Source organism: Choloepus didactylus, chromosome 1, assembly GCF_015220235.1.
Source record: "Choloepus didactylus isolate mChoDid1 chromosome 1, mChoDid1.pri, whole genome shotgun sequence".
Classification (NCBI taxonomy): domain Eukaryota; kingdom Metazoa; phylum Chordata; class Mammalia; order Pilosa; family Megalonychidae; genus Choloepus; species Choloepus didactylus.
Window position 1 is genome coordinate 211,138,790 of NC_051307.1, and position 26,256 is coordinate 211,165,045.

The 26,256-nt window shown below is 38.5% G+C and overlaps 1 protein-coding gene across 1 annotated transcript; it reads left to right on the forward strand.

The window, feature by feature from the left end:
- The first annotated feature begins 16,894 nt into the window (after positions 1-16,894).
- Positions 16,895-25,448, forward strand: PDE12 (phosphodiesterase 12). The gene is made up of 3 exons (XM_037798822.1): positions 16,895-18,334; positions 19,162-19,240; positions 19,414-25,448. Exons 1-3 carry the CDS (start codon positions 17,033-17,035, stop codon positions 19,854-19,856), a joined length of 1,824 nt encoding a protein of 607 aa, XP_037654750.1. The 5' UTR covers positions 16,895-17,032; the 3' UTR covers positions 19,857-25,448.
- Positions 25,449-26,256: the final 808 nt, after the last annotated feature.

Below are 26,256 nucleotides of genomic sequence, written 5' to 3' on the forward strand. Positions count from 1 at the left end.
AAAGACTCTGGATATTCACAATACAAGATTAGAGGAAGCTGAACAATGACTCAGTGCCCTAGAAGTCCACAGAACAGAAAATGAAAGAACAAAAGAAAGAATGGAGAAAAAAATCGAAAAAATCTAAATGGATCTCAGGGATACAACAGATAAAATACAACGTCCAAACTTAAGACTCATTGGTGTCCCAGAAGGGGAAGAGAAGGATAAAGGTCTAGAAAGAGTATTCAAAGAAATTGTTGGGGAAAACTTCCCCAACCTTCTACACAATATAAATACACAAAGCATAAATGCCCAGCAAACTCCAAATAGAATAAATCCAAATAAACCCACTCCGAGACATATTCTGATCACACTGTCAAATACTGAAGAGAAGGAGCAAGTTCTGAAAGCAGTAAGAGAAAAGCAATTCACCACATACAAAGGAAACAACATAAGACTAAATTGTGACTACTCAGTGGCCACCATGGAGGCGAGAAGGCAGTGGCATGACATATTTAAAATTCTGAGAGAGAAAAATTTCCAACCAAGAATACTTTATCCAGCAACACTCTCCTTCAATTTCAAGGGAGAGCTTAAATTTTTCACAGACAAACAAATGCTGAGAGAGTTTGCCAATAAAAGACCTGCCCTACTTCAGATACTAAAGGGAGCCCTACCGACAGAGAAACAAAGAAAGGAAAAAGAGATATAGAGAATTTTAACAGACATATATAGAACCTTACATCCCAAATCACCAGTACACTCATTTTTCTTTAGTGGTCATGGATCTTTCTCCAGAAAGGACTATAAGCTGGGACATAAAACAAGCCCAAGAAATTTTAAAAAAAAAAATTGAATATATTCAAAGCACATTCTCCAACCACAATGGAATACAAATAGAAGTCAATAATTTTTGAACTGTAACTCCACTATTTACTTCTTACATGATATAAAATACACAAACTCTAATGACAAATCAGTGGTTTTGAACTCAATGTAAAATATGTAATTTTAGACAACTATATAATGGTGGAGTATAGGAACATAGTTTATGTGTCCTATTGAAGTGAAGGTGGTATCAAAGAAAAACAAGATTGTTATGGATTTAAGAGGTTAATTTTAAGCCCCACAGTAAACACAAAGGAATTATCAGAGAATATAACCATAGAGATGAAAAGTAGAGTATGGGTTAAGAGAAATGGGGGAAGGGGCAATGGGGAGTTAAGAAATGAGTGTAGGGTTGCTGTTTGAGGTGAAGGGAAATTTCTAGTAACGGATGGTGAGAAAGAGCATTATAACATTCTAAATGTGATTAATCCCACTAATGGAATGCTAGGGAGAGGGTGGAATGGGAAGATTTAGGCTGTATATATGTTTCCACAACTGACAAAAAAAAAAAAAAAACACAGTCTAAATAGATGACAATTGAATGCCAAGGATGAGCCTGGATGGGATTGGAGGATGGAGGACAGGAGACCCAAAGGAACACAGTTGAGACATAAGGAAAAGGAAATATAGAATGTAAGCTTTGTATCATTGTTGAATCTCTTGTACTTCTTAGCTGTGCTTAATGGGATTGCATAAAAGAATGTTCTTGTTCATGGGAAGTGTATAAGTGAATTATACTGTATGTTCAAGGATGTGTGCAGCTAGCTCTCATATGTTCAGAAGACAGAGCAATAGATGACGGATGATAGGGAGGGAGGGAGGGAGGGAAAAAAAAAGCAATGTGACAGCATGTTAAAGTTGGTGGATTGAGCCATCAGGGGAGGGGCGTCAGGGTATGAAGGAATTCTGTGTATGGGGTTAGTATTGTTTTTGCAACTGTTCCTATAACTTTGAATTTATTTCAAAATAAAAAAAAAAAGAAATCTAATGGATTTTGCCCTTTGGGTTTTAGGAATTGTTTTGGTCTCTTAAACCCTGGTTTCCTTTCAGTTTCTCCTTATGGCAATGGGAATGTCTATCCTATGAATGCCCCTCCTTTGTATATTGGAAGCAGATAACTTGCTCTGTTTCACAGGTATAGAGCCAGAGGGTAATTTTCTTTTGTACAGACCATGTTTGTAACTGATTTTGATGGGATCTTGTACTTGCCTATTGTTACTGAAATGATTTAAGTTTTTGTGATATTTTGATGGGATGAATGTATTTTGTATTTGGAAAGAATATGTTTTTCTGGTGTCCAGGGGATGGAATCTGCTGGTCTGTATATATTATGTCCTCCCCAAAAAAGCCATATTCTTTAATGCATTCTTGTGGGGGCAGATGTATTAGTGTGGATTGGGTTGAAACCTATTGGTTCAGTGTCCATGGAGATGTGACCCACCCAATTGTAGATGATAACTCTGGATAATTTCCATGGAGGTGTGGCCCCACCCATTCAGCATGGGCCTTGTTTAGTTTACTGGAGCACAATATATGCTCAGACAGAAGGAGCTCACAGCTAGCTGTAGCTGAGACAGATATTTTGAAGACGTTGGAAGCTGATGCAGACATTTTGGAGAATGCCATTTTGAAACAACCCAGGAGCAAGCAGACACCAGCCTTGTGCCTTCCCAGCTAACAGAGGTTTTCCAGATGCCATTGGCCATCCTCCAGTGAAGGTACCCAATTGACACATTACCTTAGACACTTTATGGCCTTGAGACTATAACTGTGTAACCAAATAAGCCCCCTTTTATAAAAGCCAATCCATTTCTGGTGTTTTGCATTCCCGAAGCATTAGCAAACGAGAACACCTGCCAACAGGGAAAAGCCCAGAATCAGAAGGCTTCACATGTGAATTTTACCAAGCATTCCAGGAATTAATAGTATTCCTGACAAAACTCTTCTAAAAAATTGAAGAAGAGGGAACACTAGTTAACTCTGGCAAGGTGTCAAAAACACTGTCATCCAAAGCCTTGCCTCATACAAGAGTATGATTAAGAGAATCAAATGGTGATATTTTGCTTATCTCCATTGCCAACTCATGCCATGGACTGCCAGTGCCATCTTGCTTACTGGAAATGGAGTCATTAGTGCCTTTGAATCTAATCAGAGTAGACAGCCAATTGTAAAAGCCCATTTTAATATTCTGTTTCTTAAGGACAACTCCTGGTACCAAGCTGTATTAGTCAGGGTTCTTTAGGGAAACAGAAGCAACAGGAGATATCTGTAAATATTACATTTTATAAAAGTGTCTCACGCAACTGTGGGGATACACAAGTCCAAATTCCATAGGGCAGGATGCAGTAGTTGAAATTCCATAGGGCAGGCAGCAAGCTGGAATCTCCAATGAAGGTCTTTCATGAGCTCCCCAGGAGATGCTGGCTGGCTGAAGAAGAAATGAAAGTTATGAAAGTTCTCTCTTGTCCCTTAAAAGTCTTCAACTAAGGGTAAAAGTTGAATCTAACTGTGTTTTAAAACTTCAACTTCCATGTGAGACCAAGGGAAGAGACTTCTATTTGGTGCAGGATCTATATTTTCTAAACAGTGTAACTTTGAATACGAACTGAGATATGGTAGATTAGTATAGGTTAGAGTGAAATAGTGACACATCCCAAAGTAATTTGGGCAGAGAATAAAAATATATTTACAGGGCCCTCCTGAGGAGCTGGGGGAAAGTGCAGAAGTGTTGGACTTCCTCACCTGGACTGATGCTGATGTCACAAACATTAGCACTGGTGGTTTGATGTGCTGAGCCCTCTATCATGGGACTTGCCTGTATGAAGCTAGTTACCGCTAAGGAGAAGCTAAACTTGCATATAATTGTGCCTAAGAGTCTCCCCCCTGAGTACCTCTTTGTTGCTCAGATGTGGCCTTCTCTCTCTCTCTCTAACTTAGCTACCTCGGCGTGAACTCACTGCCCTCCCCTCTACATGGACCCAACTCCCAGGGGTGTAAATCTCCCTGGCAATGCAGGATATGACTCCCAAGGATGAATCTGGACCCAGCATCATGGGATTGAGAATATCTTCTTGACCAAAAGCGGGATGCAAAATGAAATGAAATAAAGTTTCAATGGCTGAAAGATTTCAAATGGAGTCAAGAGGTCACTCTGGTGGATACTCTTATACACTATATAGATAACACCTCTTAGGTTTCAACGTATTGGAATAGCTAGAAGTAAATACCTGATACTATCAAATTCCAACCCAGTAGTCTGGACTCTTGAAGATGACTGTATAATGATGTACATCACAAGGGATGACAGTGTGATAGTGAAAACCTTGTGGATCGTACTCCCTTTATCTACTGTATGGAAGGATAGAATGGGGAAAAAAACTAAATGAAAAATAGGGTGGGAAGGGGGGATGATTTGGGTGTTCTTTTTTACTTTTATTTTTTATTCTTATTCATTCTGATGTAAGGAAAATATTCAAAAATAGATTGGGGTGATGAATGCATACCTATATGATGGTACTGTGAACAGCTGATTGTAAACCATGGATGATTGTATGTTATGTGAATATATTTCAATAAAACTGAATTTAATTTAAAAAAAAGTCTTCAACTGATTGGAATAAATCCAGCTGACTGAATTCTCTCACTGCTGAAGGGAAACCCTTCATTGATGTAATCAGCCACAGATGCAATTGATTGACTGATGATTTAATAAACTAGCCTTCTGGTTTATTAACCAGTCACAAGTGTCCTTGAAATAAGGCACCGTCGCCTGGCCAAGTTGACACATGAACCTAGCCATCACAGCATCCAAACAGGAGAGGAACAAGTAAAACTCACTACTTGCAGACATGATTCTATATAGAAAAAGTCCCCAAAATTTTAAAACAATGCTCCTAGAGCTAATAAATGACTTTGGCAAAGTGGGAGGATACAAGACCAACATGCAAAAATCAGTAGTGTTTCTATACACTAGTAATCAGCAATCCAAGGAGGAAATCAAGAAAAAAATTCCATTTTCAATAGCAATTAAAATAATAAAATACCTAGGAATAAATTTAACCAAGGACTAAAGGACTTAAAAACAGAAAACTACAAAACATTGCTAAAAGAAATCAAAGAAGACCTTAATAAATGGAAGGGCATTCCATGCTCATGGACTGGAAGATTAAATATTGTTAAGATGTCAATTTTACCCAGAATGATTTACATATTCAATGCAATCCCAATCAAAATACCAACAGCCTACTTTGCAGAAATGGAAAAGCCTATCATCAAATTTGTTTGCAAGGATAAGGGGCCCAGAATATGCAAAACCATATTGAAAAAGAAGAAGAAAATTGGAGGACGCACACTCCCTGACTTTAAAACTAATTAGAATGCTATGATGATCAAAACAGCATGGTACTGAGAGGAGGGGCAAGATGGCAGCATAGAGAGGTGTGGAATTTAGTTAGTCTGCTACAGCAACTAGTAAATAGCCAAGAACAACTAGAAAATAGTCTGGAAAATAGATAGGGGGACATCTATGACCGGACAACATAGTACACTAGTCAGAAATGGGTGGGATGGCTGAGACTGCAGCATAGAACTGTAAGTTAAGCTCCCCAAACTGTGGGGGAGGTACCCCCCCCACACTGGCATGGCAGGCTGAGTTGCAAAATCCTGCTGTGAGAAAAAGCAGTAGTCCCTGCTGAGAACAAGGGAATGTAGTTCAAAAAGGCTCTAACTGCAGTTTTAATTAACAAATTTGGACTATTGAATACAGGATATGAGCACAGATAACCCCAGAGAAAGCAAGAAAGGAACCCAGAGGTTTATCCTGGCAGAGAGGATGCAGGGCTGATGGAAAAAAAAATACATAAGTGAATAAAAACAGAGGCTTTCGGAGTCTGCAGAGACAGAATGCTGGAAAGGGGCTGTGCCCCAAGAAAAGGGGCACAAGAACTGGGTACAAATTCTGGTTCTTGCCTGGTGAACTAGAGGGCTGTGGACTGGCACTGAAAAGGGGACTTCTTGCTTTTTATCCCACTTTTTTTTTCCTCTCATTCTAATTAGCTCATTAGAGAAAGCCTCAGGCATTTTCAATTGTCAGCACTGACCCAGGCAAGGGTGGAGGAAAGATAGTCACAGAGTCAAAGGAAAAATTCAAGTGTGGGAGACAATTCCCTAAATGGCTTATCTTCCCTAAGGAAAGAGGAGGGCAGGGTTGAGCTCATGTGGTGGCACCCCCTCAGAGAACTCAGACCCCAGGGCCAGGGGGGGCGAAATACAGAAACAGCTTAAGCTTGACTTCTGACACCCTCGGTCCCTGGCCAGGAGAGGGTCCACTGAGAATTAAATACACCACATCTCTTTATGCTGGTGGGGAGCTGTGGGCTGACAAGCACCACCTGCTGGGCAGGAAAGGAAAAGCACAGAGTCTAGAGGACCCATAGGAATGTCAGCAATCTTCTGGATCTCACTGCAGGGAAACCTGATACTGAATAGAGCATTCTCCTGAGACCTGGACCTGTCTAGTCTGGGAAAATCTGATTGGGGTAATCAAGGAAACCAGATGCCTAGACAACAAAAAATTATCATTCACACTAGAGAAAATGAAGATATGGCCCAGTAAAAGGAACAACCTTACACTTCAAATGAGATACAGGGGTTGAAACAACTAATTATTAATCAAACAAATCTAAATCAATTCAAAAATCAAATCAATGAGTTGAGGGAAGATTTGGCAAAAGAGATGAAGAATACGAAGAAGTCACTGGGCAAACGTAAGGAAGAACTCGAAAAGTTTGAAAAAACAATTGGCAGTACTTATAGGAATGAAAGGCACTATACAAGAGATGAAAAACACAATGGAGACATACAACAGCAGACCTGAAGAAGCAGAAGAAAGGACTCATGAACTGGAGGACAAGACATCTGAACTCCTACACACAAAAGAACAGATAGGGAAAAGAATGGAAAACTATGAGCAGGGTCTCAGGGAACTGAATGATGACATGAAGTGCATAAATATACATATCATGGGTGTCCCAGAAAGAGAAGGGAAAAGGCGCAGAAACAATAATGAAGGAAATAATCACTGAAAATGTCCCTTCTCTTATGAAAAACATGATTACAAATCCAAGAAGCGCAGTGTACCCCAAACAGAACAGTTCCAAATAGATGGACTCCAAGTCACTTATCAAATGTCAAAGACTTAGAGAATTCTGAAAACAACAGCAGAAAAGTGATCCATCACATACAAAGGACACTCAGTAAGACTATGTGTGGATTTCTCAGTAGAAACCATGGAGGAAAGGTGGCAATTGTATGATATATTTAAGATACTGAAAGAGAAAAACTGTCAACCAAGAATTCTATATCTGGCAAAACTGTCCTTCAAAAATGAGGGAGAGGAGTAGGGGCAGGATAGTGGAGTGGTGAGGGGCAGCTGGTAGAAAGCCAGGAACTGTGTGGACTGCACACTGCAGAGGAATTTGAGTTTGGACATACTTTATACAACAAAACACATAGAAAAGCTGAGATGAGCAAAATCTGTACATTCTTGTTGCGAGGGGCCCTGCGTCCCTCCCTGCCAGGCACAATCCTGAGGGAGGAGGGTGCCGTCAGTGCTGGGAACCAGGAGGGAGAACAAAAACTCCAACCACAGATAAACTGAGACCAGACACTGGAGAATCTGGGAGCAGTCAGCCCGATGGAGAGGAGATAGGGCTAGCAAAAACAGCAAAAATACATACATACATACATACATACATACATACATACATACAGAGATTTTTGGAGTTTGGGTGAACATAATATGGAGAAGGGCAGGGCTCAAACAGAATCAGCCACATATGCAAATCCAGGGAGTGAGACCCCTTGTCTGAAAAGCTGGTTTCTCTGCTTTCTTGATTGTTCCTTAATTGCCTTCAACTCCTTGTCTTTCAGCATTTCAATAGCCCATTAGATCTGCAAGGACTAAACAGTCCATACTGGGCCCTTCTTTTTTTTTATTTTTTATTTTATTTTTTATCTTTTTTAAAAAATAATTATTCTAAGAAGCCCATTACAGAAAGCCTCAAAGACTTGCAATTTGGGCCCAGGCAAGAGCAAAGCTAAGACAGCTCTGAGAGACAAAGCAATAAGTCTAGTGGTGGAGAAAATTTGCTAAACCCCATAACTTCCCAAGAAAAGGGGGGTGTGGCCCAGCTCCAGTGGTACCCCTCCTTTTGGGAACTCAGACCCAAGAGGCTGGAATTAAGAAACCAGCTTCAGTCAGCCATGCCCCCGACAGGGTCAGGATCACCGGGAGAATTAAAGGCTCCATGCCTCCTTACACTGGTGGGGGAACTACGGGCTGGCAAGCATCACCTGCTGGACAGCATAGGAGAAGCAGAGTCTAAAGGCCTCACAGGAGGGTCTCATTCTCAAGGAAACTCCATACCATCCTCCTGAGACCTGGACCTCTCTGGACTGGGAAAACCTGACTGGGGTTGACCATATCTGAGGAGACCATCACACAAAAAGGCTACATAGAGGCAGGGCAAGAAACAGAAGAACAAGAGGTGAAAAACTGATCAACTAAACAGAATCTAAGTTAACGGTCTAGAATAAGCTGAACTGAATACCAAAGGTTAGAGAACAAAGCCAACCAACATGAAAGCCCTAGGTAAAAGAGTGAAAACAAGCTCCAGAATAAAATAATCAAGAAAGTCAGATGCCTAGACAGCTTAAGATAATGAGCCATACTAGGAAACAAGAAAATATGGACCAGCCAAAGGAACAAACTACTAGTTCAACTGACATACAGGAGTTGAAGCAATTGTTGCTAAATGAGTTCAATGAATTGAAGGAAGAAGTAATTGGAGATGTTCAAAGAAATCTAAATCAATTCAAAAATCAAATCAATGAACTGAGGGAAGACAGAGCAAAAGAGATGAAGGATATAAGAAGGACATTGGATGACCATGAGGAAGAATTCATAAACTTGAAAAAAACAAATGGCAGAACTTATGGGAATGAAGGGCATAATGAAGGAGATAAAAAAGACAATGGAGGGGGATACAACAGTAGATTTGAACAGGCAGAAGAAAGGATCAGTGAATTGGAAGACCAGACATCTGAATTCACACATACAAAAGAACAGACCCTGAAAAGAAGAGAAAAATATGATCAGGGTCTTAGGGAGCTGAGTGACAACACAAAACACACAAATATACGTGTTATGGGTGTCCCTGAGAGAGAAGAGAGGGGAAAAGGGGAAGAAAGAATAATAGAAGAAATAATCACTGAAAATTTCCCAACTCGTATGAAAGACAGAAAAGTACAGTACATCCCAAACAGAACAGACCCCAACAGACCTACTCCAAGACACTTACTGATCAGATTGTCCAATGTCAAAGACAAAGAGAGAATTCTGAAAGCAGGAAGAGAAAAGCAATCCATCACATACAAGGGAGGCTCGATAAGACTATGTACAGATTTCTCCACAGAAACCATGGAGGTGAGAAGACAGTGATATGATATATTTAAGATATTGAAAGAGAAGAACTGCCAACAAAGAATTCTATATCTGGCAAAACTGTTCTTCAAAAATAAGGGAGAGATTAAAATATTTTCAGACAAACAGACACTGAGAGAGCTTGTGAATAAGAGACAGGTGCTACAAGAAATACTAAAGGGACCACTACAGGCTGATAGGAAAAGACAGGAGAAAGAGGATCAATAAAGAAACAGAGATATTGAATTGTATGATAAATGAACTAGACTTGACAGACATTTATAGAACACTACATCCCACAACAGCAGGATATACATTTTTCTCAAGTACTCATGGAATATTCTCTAGGATAGACCACATGCTGGGTCACAAAGCAAGTCTCAACAAATTAAAAAAAATTGATATTATAAAGAACACTATCTTGGATCATAACAGAATAAAGTTACAAATAAATAACAAGCAGAAGATTGTAAAATTCACAAATATATGGAAACTAAACAATACACTCTTAGAAAACCAGTAGGTAAAGGAAGAAATTACAAGAGAAATTAGTAAATACCTAGAGGCAAATGACAATGAAAACACAACATATCAAAACTTATGGAATGCAGCAAAGGTGGTGCTGAGAGGGAAGTTTATTGCCCTAAATGCCTATTTTAAAAGAGAAGAGAGAGCAAAAATTGAGGAAGTAACTGTCCACCTGGAGGAACTAGAAAAAGAACAGCAAACTAACCCCAAAGCAAACAGAAGGAAAGAAATAACAGATCAGAGCAGAAATAAATGAAACTGAGAACAGGAAAACAATAGAGAGAATCAACAAAACCAGAAGCTTGTTCTTCAAGAAAATCAACAAAATTGATGGACCCCTAGCTAGGCTAACAAAAAAAAAAGAAGAGCAGATGCAAATAAATACAATCAAAAATGGGAAAGGAAACATAACTACTGACCCTGCAGAAATAGAGGAGATAATGAGAAGATACTATGAGCAACTATATGCTAATAAACTGGACAACGTCCTAGAAAGGCATAAACAACCAACATTGACCTGAGAAGAAAGAAATAGAAGACCTCAACAAACCAATCACAAGCAAAGAGATTGAGTCAGTCATCAAAAAGTTCCCCAAAAAGGAAAGCCCAGGACCAGATGGCTTCTCATGTGGATTCTACCAAGCATTCAAGAAAGAATTAATACCAATCCTGCTCAAACTCTTCAAAAAAATTGAAGAGGAGGGAAAGCTACCCAACTCATTCTATGACGCCAACATCACCCTAATACCAAAATCAGACAAATACACTACAGAAAAAGAAAATTACAGACCAATCTCTTTAATGAATATAGAAGCAAAAATCCTCAACAAAATACTCACAAATCAAATCCAGCAGCACATTAAAAGAATTATACACCAGGACCAATTGGGGTTTATTCCAGGTATGCAAGGCTGAAAAAATGTTCATCTTCACTAGCTATTAGGGAGATGCAAATCAAGACCACAATGTGATATCATCTCACATCAATTAGAATGGCTGCCATTAAACAAACAGAAAACTACAAATGTTGAAGAGGATGTAGAGAAATTGGAACTCTTATTCACTGCTGGTGGGACTGTACAATGATACAGCCACTCTGGAGGACAGTTTGGTGGTTCCTCAGAAAGCTAGATATTGAGTTACCCTATGATACAGCAATTACACTTCTCAGTATGTACCCAGAAGATCTGAAAGCAGTGACACAAACAGATATTTGCACACCAATGTTCATAGCGGCATTGTTCACAACTGCCAAGAGATGGAAACAATCCAAATGTCTTTCAACAAATGAGTGGATAAACAAAATGTGGTATATACACACAATGGAATACTACACAGCAGTAAGAAGAAACAAGGTCGTCAAACATATGACAACATGCGTGAACCTTGAAGACATAATGCCGAGTGAAATAAGCCAGACACAAAAGGAGAGATATTAAACTTAAATCCACTAGAGTGTTCCTATACCAGACAAGTCCTAAAACCCAGAGGCAACAGCCTCTTTAAGATCAACTGTCAGATGCAGTGCCCTTCCCCATACTGTTGACACCCCCTTTTAATATAAACAGGTTAGGGTGTTCACTGAACTTCCCCAAAGAAGGAGAAAGAAATTAAGTGAGAGGAAAGAGTAGCAACAAACAAGATAAGATTGAACAAAGGTCTATGAATACTGAAACTTTATATAATTATATACAAATATATATTTGAAAGCTGGGGTGTTGGAATGGCTGGAAGAAAAAAAAACTTGTTGAAAAATGCTAACCATCATCTAAGCCTTCAGGGAGTCATAATCTTTTTGCTGGTAGTGGTTGATGGCTGCTGACTCATCAGGGTGGTGATTAATGAAGGCTGAGGTGGCTGTAGCAATTTCTTAAAATAACACAACAGTGAAGTTGGCCACATCAATCAACTCTTCCTTTCATGAAAGATTTCTCTATACTATGCAATACTGTTTTGACAGCAGTTTATCCACACTAGGACTTCTTTCAAAATTAGAGTCAATCTTCACCAATCCTGCCTCTGCTTTATTGACTAAATTTATAGAATATTCTAAATCCTTTGTTGTCATTTCAATCATGTTCATACCATCTTCACCACAAGTACATTCCATCTCAAGAAACCACTTTCTTTGCTCACCCATAAGAAACAACTCTTCATCCATTCACGTTTTATCACGAGATTGCAGTGTTTTGGTCACATATTCAGTCTCCACTTCTAATTCTAGTTCTCTTACTAGTTCCATAACATCTGCAGTTACTTCCTCCACTGAAGTCTTGAACTCCTCAAAATCATCCATGAGGGTTGGAATTGACTTCTTCCAAATTCCTGTGAATGTTGATATTTTGACCTCCTCCTATGAATTGCCCAAGTTCTTAAGAGCTTCTAAAATGGTGAATTCTTCCCAAGTTTTCAATTTACTTTGCACAGATCCATCAAAGGAATCACTATCTATGACAGCTATAGCTTTACAAAATGTATTTTGTAAATAATAAGACTTGAAAATCAAAATGACTCCTTGGTTTATGGGCTGCAAAATGGATGTTGTGTTAGCAGACATGAAAACAACATTCATCTTGTTGCACATCACCATCAAAGCTCTTGGGTGACCAGGTAAATTGTCAATGAGCAGTAATATATTGAAATTAATTTTTTTTTGAGCTGCAGGTCTCAACAGTGGGCTTAAAAAAATTCAGTCAACCATGTTGTAAACAGATGTACTGTCATCTAGGATTTGTTGTTCCACTTACAGAGAACAGGCAGGGTATATTTAGTATGATTTTTAAGAACCCTAGAATTTTTGGGAGGGTAACTGAGCATTGACTTCAACTTAAAGTCACCAGCTACATTAGCCCCTAACAAGAGAGTCAGCCTATCCTCTGAAGCTTTGAAGACAGGCATTGACTACTCCTTTCTAGCTATGAAAGTCCTAAATGGTATCTTCTTCCAACAGAAGACTGTTATGTCTACATTGAAAATTTGTTTAGTGCAGACACCTTCATCAATTAGGGTGGCTAGATCTTCTGGATAACTCGCTGCAGCTTCTACATCAGCACTTGCTGCTTCACCTTGCACTTCTATGTTATGGAGATGGTTTCTTTCCTTAAACCTCATGAACCAACCTCTGCCAGCTTCAACCTTTACTTCTGCAGCTTCTTTACCTGTCTCAGCCTTCAAAGAATTGAAGAGAGGTAGGGCCTTGCTCTGGATTAGCCTTTGGCTTGAGGGAATGTTGTGGCTGGTTTGATCTTCTATCCACTAAAACTTTCTTCATATCAGCAATAAGGGTATTTTTCTCTCTTTTCTTTTGTGTGTTCACTGGTGTAGCACTTATAATTTCCTTCAAGATACTTTCCTTTGCATTCACAACTTGGCTAACTGTTTGGCACAAGAGGCCTAGCTCTCAGCCTATTTCAGCTTTTGACATGCCTTTCTCAGTAAGCTTAATCATTTCTAGCTTTTGATTTAAAGTGAGAGACTTGTGACTCTTCCTTTTACTTGAACACTTAGAGGTCATTATAGGGTTATCAACTGGCCAAATTTTAATACTGTTATGTCTCAGGGAATACTGAGGCCTGAGGATAGGGAGAGAAATGGGAATGGCAGGTCAGTGAGGCAATAAGAACACACAACAATTATCGATTAAGTTCACCGTCTTATATGGGAGCAGTTTATAGCACCCCAAAACAATTAAAATAGTAACAACAAAGATCAATGATCACAGATCACCAACCCAGATATAATAATAATGAGAAAGTTTGAAATATTATGAGAATCATCAAAATGTGTCAAAGAGACATGAAGTGAGCACATGCTGCTAGAAAAATGGAGCCAATATACTTGCTTGACACAGAGTTGCCATAAACCTTCAATTTGTATAAAATGCAATGTGTGTGAAGCACAATAAAGCAAAGCACAATAGAACAAGGTATGCTTGTATATAAAGAAATTCTACTACTCAATAATAAAAGACAGACAGTCCAGTTTAAAAATCAGCAAAAGAAGAGCCACAAATGGTCAAAATCACGTGAAAAGATACTCAACATCATTAGCTATTTTGGAAATGCAAATCAAAACCACAAGGCTATACCATTTCCTACCCACTAGAATGGCTACTATTTAAAAATTGGAAAATTACAAGTGTTGGAGAGGAAATGGAAAAATAGGACACTCATTCATTGTTGGTAGGAATGTGAAATGGTGTAGACCCTGTGGAAGACATTTTGGCAGTTCTCAGAAAGTAATCTCACTTCTTGGTACATCAAAAGAATTGAAAGCAGGGACTCAGACAGATATTTGCACACTGATGTTCATAGCGGCATTATTCACAATTGCTAAAAGATAGAAACAACCCAAGTGTCCCTCAACTGATGAACAGATAAACAAAATGGATGGTATACCCATACAATACCATTGTATTCAGCCATAGAAATGAATGGAGTTCTGAAATGTATAACAGCATAGGTGAACCCTGACGACTTCATGTGAGTGAAATAAGCCAGACACAAAAGAACAAATATTGCATGATCTCATGATATGAAATAATTAGAATAAGCAAACTTGTAGACTCAGATTCTAGAGTATAGGTTACCAGCGGACAGGCTGGGGATAGGGAATGGGGAGTAAATGCTTAAATTGTAGAGTTTCTATTTGTGTGGGTGTAAAAATTTTGGTAATCAATTACAGCGATGGTAGCACAATTGTGAATGTAATTAACAGAACTGAATTATAAATTTGAATGTTACAAGGGAAGAGTTTATGTTGTATTTATGTTAGTAGAATAACATTTTAAAAAACACACGCAAAAATCCCATATAGGACTGTACAGCACAGTGAACCTCTATTGTAAATGATGGGCAATGATTAACAGTCCAATTATAAAAATCTTCTTTCATGAATTGTAACAAACATACCTCACTAATTCAAGGTTTTAATAATAGGGTTGTTTATGGGAATTCCATGTTTTTTGCAAAATTTTTTCTGTAATTCTGTAACTTCTCTAATTAAAAAAAATTATATTGAGGGCAATGAGGATTATAGTTTCAAAATTTTAAAAAAAGCTTTTTTTCCACAAGCAAATAAATCTATTTTTCTCTTTGAGGAAAAAGAAAATTAAAACTTTACCATAATTCAAGCACTACAACTCCAACAGATCCCCATTTACTTAAAAGAAAATCCAGAACTTCTTACCATGGCTTAAAAGGCACTACATACTCTGGTAGCTGCCCAGCTTTCCTATCTCCTCCTCTTCCCTGAGCTTGAAACCAATCAAAAACCATGGGTTCTCTGACAAAATGTGCTCAAATGACCAATTCCTGAGACACCAGGATATCAAAGAGAAAAAGTTTCTTGCTAAGGGCAAAGCAGATTAGATGGTCTATCAGCCTAAAAATCTGTCTCTCTGAACTGCAGTGATTTTGATAGTTTAATAGTATCAAAAGATGGCAGATGCAGATACCTGAAGGACAAGCATTTCAGGCAGGGGGAACAGCAAGTGCAAAGGCCCTGAGGCAGGAGAGTGCTTGGTCAAGGGAGAGATGAAGGCAGTGTAGCTGGAGTAAAACAGTAGACCAGGATAACAGAGGATGAAGTTAGAGAGGTAAGAAGAGGGGAGAAAAAAAAAAGATGGGCAGGTTGTAGGATAATGAGTTCAAGAGCTTGAAATGATCTAATTATTGAGCATGCACAGACTGATTAACATGAAGCTACTGAGCATGTCAGGCGGTCCAATTTTTGTTAGCTCCAGCTTCCTCTAGCAAGATAGTTTAGGAATTGTAATGGGTTAGTTCTGGGCTGACCCAAGTTCCTTCATTAATAAACATTAGGGGCCGTCCTTTTTTGATCATAACACTCTAAAGTTGAAAAACAGGATTGGGGGTACAAATGGGAGCCAGTCACAAGGCTTTTACAATTATAAGATAAAGGCTATACAGTTATACACTCATTATCAAAGATCATGGCAGCTTGAGGTAACTTCAGGTATTTCCCTTTTGCCATTTTACAATGCATGAGAAAGTAAGAAAATCACCTATGTAATGATTCAGTAATCATAATTATTTAATTCTTAACTCTCCGTTACAGGCTTATGTGTTCCAGCCACACTGGATTTATTTCTGTTCTACAAAGAAGCCAAGTTCTTTTACACTTCTATATCTTCCATAGAAATAGGGATACCAGATAAAATACAAGAGGCCCAGATAAAATTGAATTTCAGATAAACAAGGAATTATTTCTTAGCATAAGAATGTCACGTTATTATTCCTTGTTTTATGTGAAATTCAAATTTAACTGGGAGTACTGGATTTTTACATACTAAATCTGGCAACCCTAAATAAAAATGAACAGCCTTCCACAAGTTTGTCAAAATATTTGTTTCTGCCACTTTACCAGTTATCAGTGTGATCTTGAGCAGGTAACAATCTCTCTGGACCTCACACGTGTAAGAGACGGATTAGGAAACCCACCTAAGAGGAACTGTAAGGTTTAGCATAGTTAGCATTCACTAAATGGGAATTCTTAGGTATTGTTCGTTATCAACTACCACCAAAGGCTTAGCTCGGCGTGACAGCACTGGCCGAGCCCGAGGCAAACCCTCCACGTCTTGAAAGAAGGCGGTGTGAGCCACAACGCCGTGGACAGCAACTGAGCGACATTTCCTATGCGCAAGTCACTGGCAACCCGGGGAGCTCCGGGTACCCTCACTCAGTACAACAGAGGAAGGCGTCGGCGGCTCCAACCAAAAGATGCGCTCACCTCCCTCAGCCAAGGCGGAGCTAGAGACACCTTCTGAACCACTTCCGGCTCACCGCGCCTTCCCTTCTGCCTCTCGCTTACACTTTCGACAAAAATATAGAGTCTAATATTTCTCTCTGACCTCTCTGTATTCCCTTCACTTTTCCCTTATTATGACTTGGATTGAAGATAAAAAATTAATCTGAGAGAGATTAGAGACAAGAGGGGCTATGGAAAAAAAGGAACTGTCGAGTGGTCCTGACGAAAGTGTGCAGCGAATGCTCGGGACGCCCTCTCCTAGCCAGCCGGAAGTCGCGGAAACTGACTAGGTCCCGAAGCTGGTGGCGGCAGCTCCTCTTTTTCCAGTTGACGCACGGACGCCGCTTGGCCGGGGGTGTAGTCAGCTGCAGGACCACCAGGTTCATGTGGAGGCTCCCTGGCGCCCGCGTCGTGCTTTGTAAGGTACGGACCGTGGTAGAGCGGTGCGGCCGGGCCGAGGCGGCTACTGAAGCGGCGACGGACGCGATGGAGCGCGCTGTGGTGCGGTGTGTGCCCTCGGAGTCCAAGCTGAGTCTGTCATTCGCGCTGGCCGATGGCAGCCACAAGAACATGCAACGCGACCAGAGCGAACCGTTGGGTCGTGCCCTCAACCGAATCGCCACCAACGCTCTCAAGGGCCACGCCAAGGCAGCCGCCGCCAAGAAGAGCAGGAAGAACCGGCCGAACGCGAGCGGTGGCGCGGCCCCAGCCTGCGAGCCGGCCCCGGCCTGCGAGCCCGTGGTGAAGCTGTACTACAGGGAGGAGGCGGTGGCTGAGGATGTGCTCAACGTGGACGCCTGGCAGGACGGCGCTGTGCTGCAGATTGGCGATGTCAAATACAAGGTGGAGCGCAACCCGCCCGCCTTCACCGAGTTGCAGTTGCCGCGCTACATCATGGCCGGTTTCCCCGTGTGCCCCAAGCTCAGCCTCGAATTTGGGGATCCCGCCGGCTCCCTTTTCCGCTGGTACAAGGAAGCGAAACCCGGAGCGGCTGAGCGTGAGGGCGGGGGCGCTTCGTCGTTGTCTTCCTCCTCTTCGTCGTTCCCTGCTTGGACCGAGACGGGTGTGAACGAGCGTGTCTATACTCCATCCAATGCCGACATTGGGCTACGGCTGAAGCTTCACTGCACTCCAGGCAATGGTCAACGCTTCGGACCGAGCCGGGAGTTGGAAAGTGTATGTCCGGTGGAAGCCGGACCCGGCACCTGCACCTTTGACCACCGGCATCTTTACACCAAGAAGGTGACAGACGACGCTCTCATCCGCACGGTATCCTACAACATCCTGGCCGATACCTACGCCCAGACTGATTTCTCCCGAACGGTCCTGTACCCGTACTGTGCCCCCTACGCCCTGGAGCTCGACTACCGCCAGAACCTCATCCAGAAGGAGCTCACGGGCTACAACGCCGACCTCATCTGTTTGCAGGAAGTGGACCGCGCAGTATTTTCAGACAGCTTGGTTCCTGCTCTCGAGGCCTTCGGACTGGAGGGTGTGTTCCGAATCAAGCAGCATCAAGGCCTGGCCACCTTCTACCGAAAGTCCAAGTTTATTCTCCTTAGCCAGCATGACATTTCTTTCCATGAAGCCCTGGAGTCCGACCCACTTCACAAAGAACTGCTGGAAAAACTAGTTTTGTACCCTTCTGCACAGGAGAGGGTGCTCCAGAGATCTTCAGTCCTTCAGGTACAGTAACTCTAGTCTGGAGGGCAGAGTATTTATTTATATGCTTTGCGTTTTTGACGAAGTGCTCCGTAAATGTGAGTTAAAATCTAACGTTTCATGTCATTTAATCTTAATAGTAATCCTGCTGTTTGCCCCATTTTATATATGAGGAAATGTCAAGTTTACTTACCCAATTTCACCCAAGTGTGGAGACAGGATTATCACCCAGTTATAATATAATACCACTGGGCAGAGTGTTAGCTTCCACTTAGATGAAGGTTGTCTTAGTTTTAAAAATTATTTTCATTGGTATGCTTGTCCAGAGTTTTTAGGTTATTGACTTTATTCATAGTAAGAAGAGGAACTTACCTTTTTTTTTTTTTTTGAGCATCTGCTGTTTCATGAACCTCTGTGTAACTCATTTAATTGAATGCACATGACATTCCCCTGTGTCTCTTTTCCTATGACAAAGCTGGCTTAATAAACTTGTGTTTTCCCAAGTTACATTGTTGTAGATGGTAGAGCGGGTATTCAAGCCTAGGTGCCCAATTCCAAAAATTGTTCTTATCCACTTGAAAACACTGCCTCCGACCTTACTGTTGTCATCTAAAATTTATTCTTTTAATACTAGTCTTATATGTTGGACTTTTATTAAAACATGTTACACTGAGTCCTAGTTATGTATATCCTAAAGCTCATATAATAAAAATCAGATTTTGTAACTGTGGTCTTAGTTCATCAATAAGGGAAAGATAAGGAAGAAAATGACATTATATAATCTTCGATAAAAAGCATTCAGGAGATTAGCAGACAACAACTGAACTCTTGGCACTTTCCATTTGTTTTAGGTTTCAGTTCTTCAGTCTACAAAGGACTCTTCTAAAAAGATGTGTGTTGCTAATACACATCTCTACTGGCATCCAAAAGGTAGGTTTGACTTAAACATGGTGACTTCATTAAATTAAGGTCCATAAAGCTGTTTTACATAAATATATATCTTAAATGTCCACCCAGATAAGTAGTTTGTGAATTTTTTACTTTCTTTTTTACTTAAAGGCAACTTTTTGAAGTATTTATACTAATGTTTTTTATATTCATAGGTGGATACATTCGTCTCATTCAAATGGCGATAGCCTTGGCTCACATTCGACATGTTTCATGTGAACTGTATCCTGGCATTCCAGTTATATTTTGTGGGGACTTTAATAGTACACCTTCTACAGGAATGTATCATTTTGTCATCAATGGCAGCATTCCAGAGGATCATGAAGATTGGGCTTCCAATGGGGAAGAGGAACGATGCAATATGTCTCTTACCCATTTCTTCAAACTGAGAAGTGCTTGTGGTGAACCTGCTTACACAAATTATGTTGGTGGCTTTCATGGATGTCTGGATTACATTTTCATTGACTTAAATGCTTTAGAGGTTGAACAGGTAATTCCATTGCCTAGTCATGAAGAAGTCACTACTCACCAGGCCTTACCTAGTGTTTCCCATCCCTCTGATCACATAGCGCTTGTATGTGATTTAAAATGGAAATAGATTTGTATTTAATGGAATTTGTTTACATTCTGAAAAGACAGTTAGTTACTTTAGTAGGAGAATTTAATATGAATCAAAGTGTACATGTAACCTTCAAAGACGAAAACTAGATACTGAAATGTTCATAACCCATTATAGTTATGTTTCAGGTATCTTCATTTTGTGACTGTTCTTAATATTTGCTTAATATAGTTTCTCTACACTCTTCAGATATATTTATGACTGGCAGTAAGAAAACTGAATTATTGTGTATGTTTTTAAGTGATTTTTTTGAGCTAGTAATTAAGAATTTTTTTTAAGCACCATATGAATGATCCTATAATTTTTCTACTATAAAAAGATTTCAAATTGAATCGTGTTTATATAATTAGGGGAAAAAATGTATACAAAGTAAGGTGAGAGGCCTACATTCTGACATATGGAAGGAATAGCATTAGAGTCTACCTCTACCTCAATTTGATTAGCAATTTAATACAATTTCAGAGCTTTAACAAATTTAAAATATACCATCATTTGTCATTCTTCTCATCCTTCATTCTTCATTCAACAAGTCAGATATTTTCAGTCTCTTATTTTTTAGTGTATGGTGTAAATGGACATATTTATATCATTCTTACTGTAGTTCATTTTAGGATGAAAGCACAGTTTAGAATTCAAAGTGAAGAGCAGCATACTCAATTTTATCCCATTGTCTTTAATTACTCTTTCCTGTGAAGATGGTTATAAATCAATGGGATCAATAAAATAATTGACCACATGAAGTTAAAGACTACAGTGCAATACATCACTTTATGAGAAACTGATCACTGATAGGGCCAGAAGTTTTGGATGAACCACTGAGTGTTTCTGTGGTAGAAGTATTTTCAGAATTGTTGGTTTTTTTATAATGAGAAATAGTAGTAATGGGGCTTTTGAGCATCCCTGAAAAAAATTCATTTTTATAGACGTGAGCATTATAGTTTCAGCTACAGTAAAATATTATATATATATAATTTATATATTGTTCAAGAAAACCTTAAATATGAAGCCAAATCCTTTTTAAAATTAGAAGTACAAAAGATTGTGTTGACTAGTATCTATCCTAGAGTGGTAACTGAGCTGTGCTATTTATTACCAAGCTTGTTTGCAGTGCTTTAGCTGTTGCTCTTTTGATGTTCATGATAACCTTAGGTATTAAAAGCCCACTCACCTCAAGAAGAGCTCTGCTTTTCCAGTTGTGAAAGTTCTTGTTCCAAATTCTTTAGTCTCTAAGCCCAATACCGTAAGAACTTTCCTCGTTTTGATAGAGTAACTTGTACTTTTCATATTCTGCTCACTATCCATTGGATTACCTCTTCTTTTAGGAAGTTTGAGAATGAGAGGTTATTACCTACAAATCAAACCTTGAAGTACTTAAATTATTTTAAGGGAAAATAGTAAGGTGGCAGTTTCTTGGGATCTTGTTTAGAAAAAGCTATAGATGAAAAATGAAGCTACCAAATTGTGCCTTCCTAAATAACATTTTTAGAGCATTTCAACATGAGTTTACAAATACATAAATGATATATTAAAGTCAGAATCTGATTATTTTGCAAATTGTATTTTTTTCCCTTTGATTTGATCTGCTTTCAGCCAAATGTGTTGACAGGACCCTTAGGATAACTTGAGAGAAAACCAGAAAAAGTTGAGAAACATTTTGGAAAAAAAATGCAGTGTGAAATAATTGCTCATGCCCATGAAAACATGTACAGGTCCTATATTGACACCATGACAAGCTAGATTGAACTGTGGTCAGAAAAACTCTTAAGTACTTATCAAACATTCCAAGTCCTGAATCCTTAATTTTGATATTTCCTGACTAAACAGTGTGATCAGACTGTATACAGGCATTTCAGAATATTAGGTTATAGAATATTATTATGAATGCCATATACTCTTTAGTCCAGATATAGATATGTTAAAATGATTGAAGTCTTAAGGTAGGGAACACTAAGAAAATTGCATAAATAGCATACCAGAGTCTCCTTGTACTCATGAGTTAGAATAGGGTGTTATTCAGAAATGTTTAAGTGTTTAGAGCCATCTTTGTGATTTTTTCTATAACATTTGGGTTTGTTTTTTAGTACATTAAATTTTAATAAAATGGAAGTCTATCAGTTCTTTCCACAGTGAACCACATTTTATGATGGCACAAATTGCTTTGTAGGTCGTAACAGTCCAAATATCTATAGTATTGATTAGAAATGACCAAGAATAGTATAGAACACTTACTCTTAAAATGAACTCTTGTGTATTTGCCACTACACCAAACATGTACACTGACAGCTCATAATTCATTAGTAAAAATAATTTCTGGCTGTAATGTGATATTTTTAAAAACTCTGAATACTAAAATCAGTTGTTTCAAATTTCCGGGAATCTCACTGGGGGGTGACTTTTCTGAGAAAATTAAGGTATGATCTTACCAGATTGTGCTGGTTTCAGTCTGGAAATAGATCTCTGAGGAACATAATACAAGGGTGAGACTGTCGAAAGAATGCTACTATAGGAAGATTTCCCTGATGGAAATTGACATATTTAAAACTCATATTGTCTAATTATGTACAGGTAAAGGTTCCCTACAAAATGGTTTGATAGGGACAAACCCAAAATCAAAATACAATGAAAAAGTCTGCACTGTTAGGTTATGACAAGACCCACATGGCAACTCAATAGGGAAAAAATCTTTCCTCAAATTATGGCAAATGCTGAAATATTTTCTAAATACAATTCAAAAATATTTAAATGTTTTGAAAATTTTAGTATTTTGCTCAATATAGTACTATAAAAAAACACGATCTTATTTTGGGAAAGGAAACAATTTTAAGAGATTTACTAATTTGGGTAATAGTCAAGTTCTGTGGTCCCACTTTTTGAAGTACTTTAATATTGAAGGTATTAGAGCTGTATTAAATTGGATGATTATTTAGCACTAATTCCAGGATAACAATACCACATTCTGAGATTACAATACCAAGGCTTTTTATTAATTGAGGTAAAATTCACTTCACACTACATAAAATGAACTATTTTAACATATACAATTCAGTGGCATTTAATAAATTCACAATGTTGTACAACAATCATCTCTGGCTAGTTCCAAACATTTTCATCACCCCAAAAGGAACCCTGTACCCACTCAGCAATCACTTCCCATTCCTTCCTTCCCAGCTCCTAGCAATTGCTAATCTGCTTTCTGTCTCTATGGATTTATCTATTCTTGACATTTCATATAAATGGAATCATACAATATGGGACTTTGTTTTAGCTTCTTTCATTTAGCATGTTTTAAAGGTTTATTCGTTTTATAGCCTGTATCAGTACTTCATTCTTTACGGACATTTGGATTGTAAATAGCATTTTAGCTACTGTGAATAATGTAGCTATGTACAAATTTTTGTTTGAATACCTGCTTTCATTTCTTTGGGATATATACCTATGAGTAGGATTTCTGGGTTTTATACTAATTTATTTTGGGGGGAACCATCAAACTGTTTCCACCGTGGCTCCACCATTTTATGTTCCCACCAGCAATGTACAAGAGTTCTGATTTCTCCACATCCACATTAACAATTTGTTGTATGTTTTGATTATAGTTATCCTAAGTGGGTGAGAAGTAGTATCTCTACTAATGCATTTTTAACTTGTGTGGTCTAATTGAATTGTTGCTGTCATGAACTGTATTTACAATGTGTTACCCAGCTGCCTGTATTTTTTTCCAGAGAGCCTATCTTCAGCAATTCCTACTTTTACAAGTTCGTGTCAAGTTGGAAAGGTCAGTCTCATTGCTTCTTTTGAAAAGATTTGGGAAGATAAAAGTTACCAAAAATACCAAAGACCTGGAGTGTATGTAAATTAGAAATAAGAAACCTGTGGTAACAAAACAAGGACATTTTAAAAATACTGATCTACTTTAGTGACTTGTTTCAGAGGATGAACTTGTTTACTAATGTTGGCTTTTAAGTGGTTTGACCATTCTCCACTATTACCTACCGCTCTTTAAATGCCAGCTTAGATACACAGAGTAGCAGATAGAAAGAATGCCTAGTATTAAATCTTGAGAAACTGAGATGGCTGTGGCTGGATATAACTTAAGTTACAATGCATAATCCATAAAACAATCAACCTTTAATTAAAGATCTTAGAATTTGAAAAGAAAACCCTAAATTCAAGATAAGCTTTAAAAATAAGTTATTAAAAATACCATATTGAGCTAATACATTAAAAACTGTAATAGAAAAATTATTTTAAAGTTGGCCATCTTCAAAGTGTATTGAATCATATTGAAGCCAGGTGCTAAAACTTACAATCTCCAAATTGTAGAACTTTAAAATATTAAATCTGTCCATTTGGTTGGCTAACTAGTAATTACCAGCAGAATTCATTCTATGATAGCAAACTAAGTTGTTAAAATCCATTTTCATATTGGCACTATTTGGTTTTTATTCATAATTTTAAATTTTCTTAAACTTCACTAAAAACAAATCATCTCTGCTGTTTGTCCGTTTTATATATTGTCAATGGATTTATACAATGTAGTCCATTTTGCTCAATAACTCACTTTAATCTCTTCCTGGAATGTTGCTTAGTGTGCATTTCTTTACTGTACTGAAGTATTCCTGGGTTGCCTTTTTGATGATTTCATATTGTTTTGTGTTCTTTCTACCCTAAATATGGTTCAGAAGAGAACTGGATATTCTTTTAGTTGGCTTTCTTATGTTGGATAACAGTATACACATTTTGCAAATAATTTATTGTATATAATCTTTATTTCCACTGTGGAACATTTTGGAAAAATGGTATATCCAGTGATAAAATCACTCAGAAATAAAACTAGCCTTCCTCAGAAAATCTGGGTTAAATACAGTATTTGGGGTATCTCAAACCAAGGAAGGATATTTCTACTCAAGCTAAAGAATTTTTTAGAATTCTGTTGTAAATAATAGAATTACGTCACCCCTTTCACCTACCTTTATTACCTACCTCAGGAACTATGGCTTTGCATCCTGGCTTGTGTACTTTTTCGTCATCTTAAATGTAAGAATTCCATGGTGCTTTTTGGCTCTTCACTCCTAAATATTTTTTTTTTCTTTTGTCACTGCATGTCAAATCTATGACAAGGAATGGCCCCCCAAAGAAACCCCCATACCCTTTTAGTAGTCCTTCCCCATTCCCCTTTCCTTGAGCCCCTGGCAACCACTAATCTACCCTCTCTACCAACTTGTTAAATGGAATCATACAATAGTCTTTTGTGATTGGCTTCTTTCACTTGGCATGTTATTCCATGTTGTAGCATGTATCAGTCCTTCATTTTATGGCCAAGTAATAAATCCATTGTATGAATATACCACATCTTATTCATTCATCAGTTGATGGACAACATTTGGGTTCTTTCCACTTTTTGGTAACTATGAATACTACTACTGCTGCTATAAACATGAATTTATAAGTTTTTGAATGGGCATGTTTTTGTTTCTCTTGGGTATTATATACCTAGGAGTGGAATTTCTGGGTCATATGGGAACAGTTTAACCTTTTGGGGGAACTGCCAGACTTACTCAAAGCATTTACACTTTTATATTCCCATCAGCCAAGGAGGGTTCCCATTTCTCCACAACAATGAAAATGCTCATTATTTTTATTACAGCCATCCTAGTGGGTATGAAGTTGTATTTCATTGTGGTTTTTATTTGCATTTCCCTGGTGGCTGATGTTGAGCATCTTTTTTTGTGTTTTTTGGCCATTTGTATATCTTCTTTGGAGAAGCATCTATCAGATCCTTTGCCCATTGTTTAACTGAGTTGTCTTTTTATTGTTGCTCCCCTCCCCTTTTATTAAATCATCATCCTTCACCTCTTCAGGACTACCTAGGAAGCAAACCTTGGTCAATCTGCTTAGTGCTTCCCCATTACCTGAATGGCACTTGAACAAGCCTAAAAAAAGTCAACAAAGTAACTGATTAATCCCTAAGAGCCAGCTCCCTAGATAGGCTCTATAACTCCAAGTACTTTGATGCCCAATAATAAAACTGAAAGCATACCATAAGAACACTGCAGAAATCACTGACATGATCAGAAAATGATTCCACTGACCTTTCATACAGAAATGACCTAGCAGGCATCCACTAGTACAAATGCCTTAATTATTCTTTCCCTGAGTCCAGACCTGCAGTTTCATGAAGAGCTGATTGCTATTAATTTCTCACAGAACAATGCTTTTTACTAAGATATGACCAATTAAACTTTTAATGGTCTGTTGAAACTGTAAAATAAAGGGATTATTTGCCTAAAAGAAACATAGTAGGAAACAAATGCAATCAAGTAACCTTCCAACCTGCCAACAGGGGTAAACTTCCTTTAATTGAGGCACCTTAATACACTGT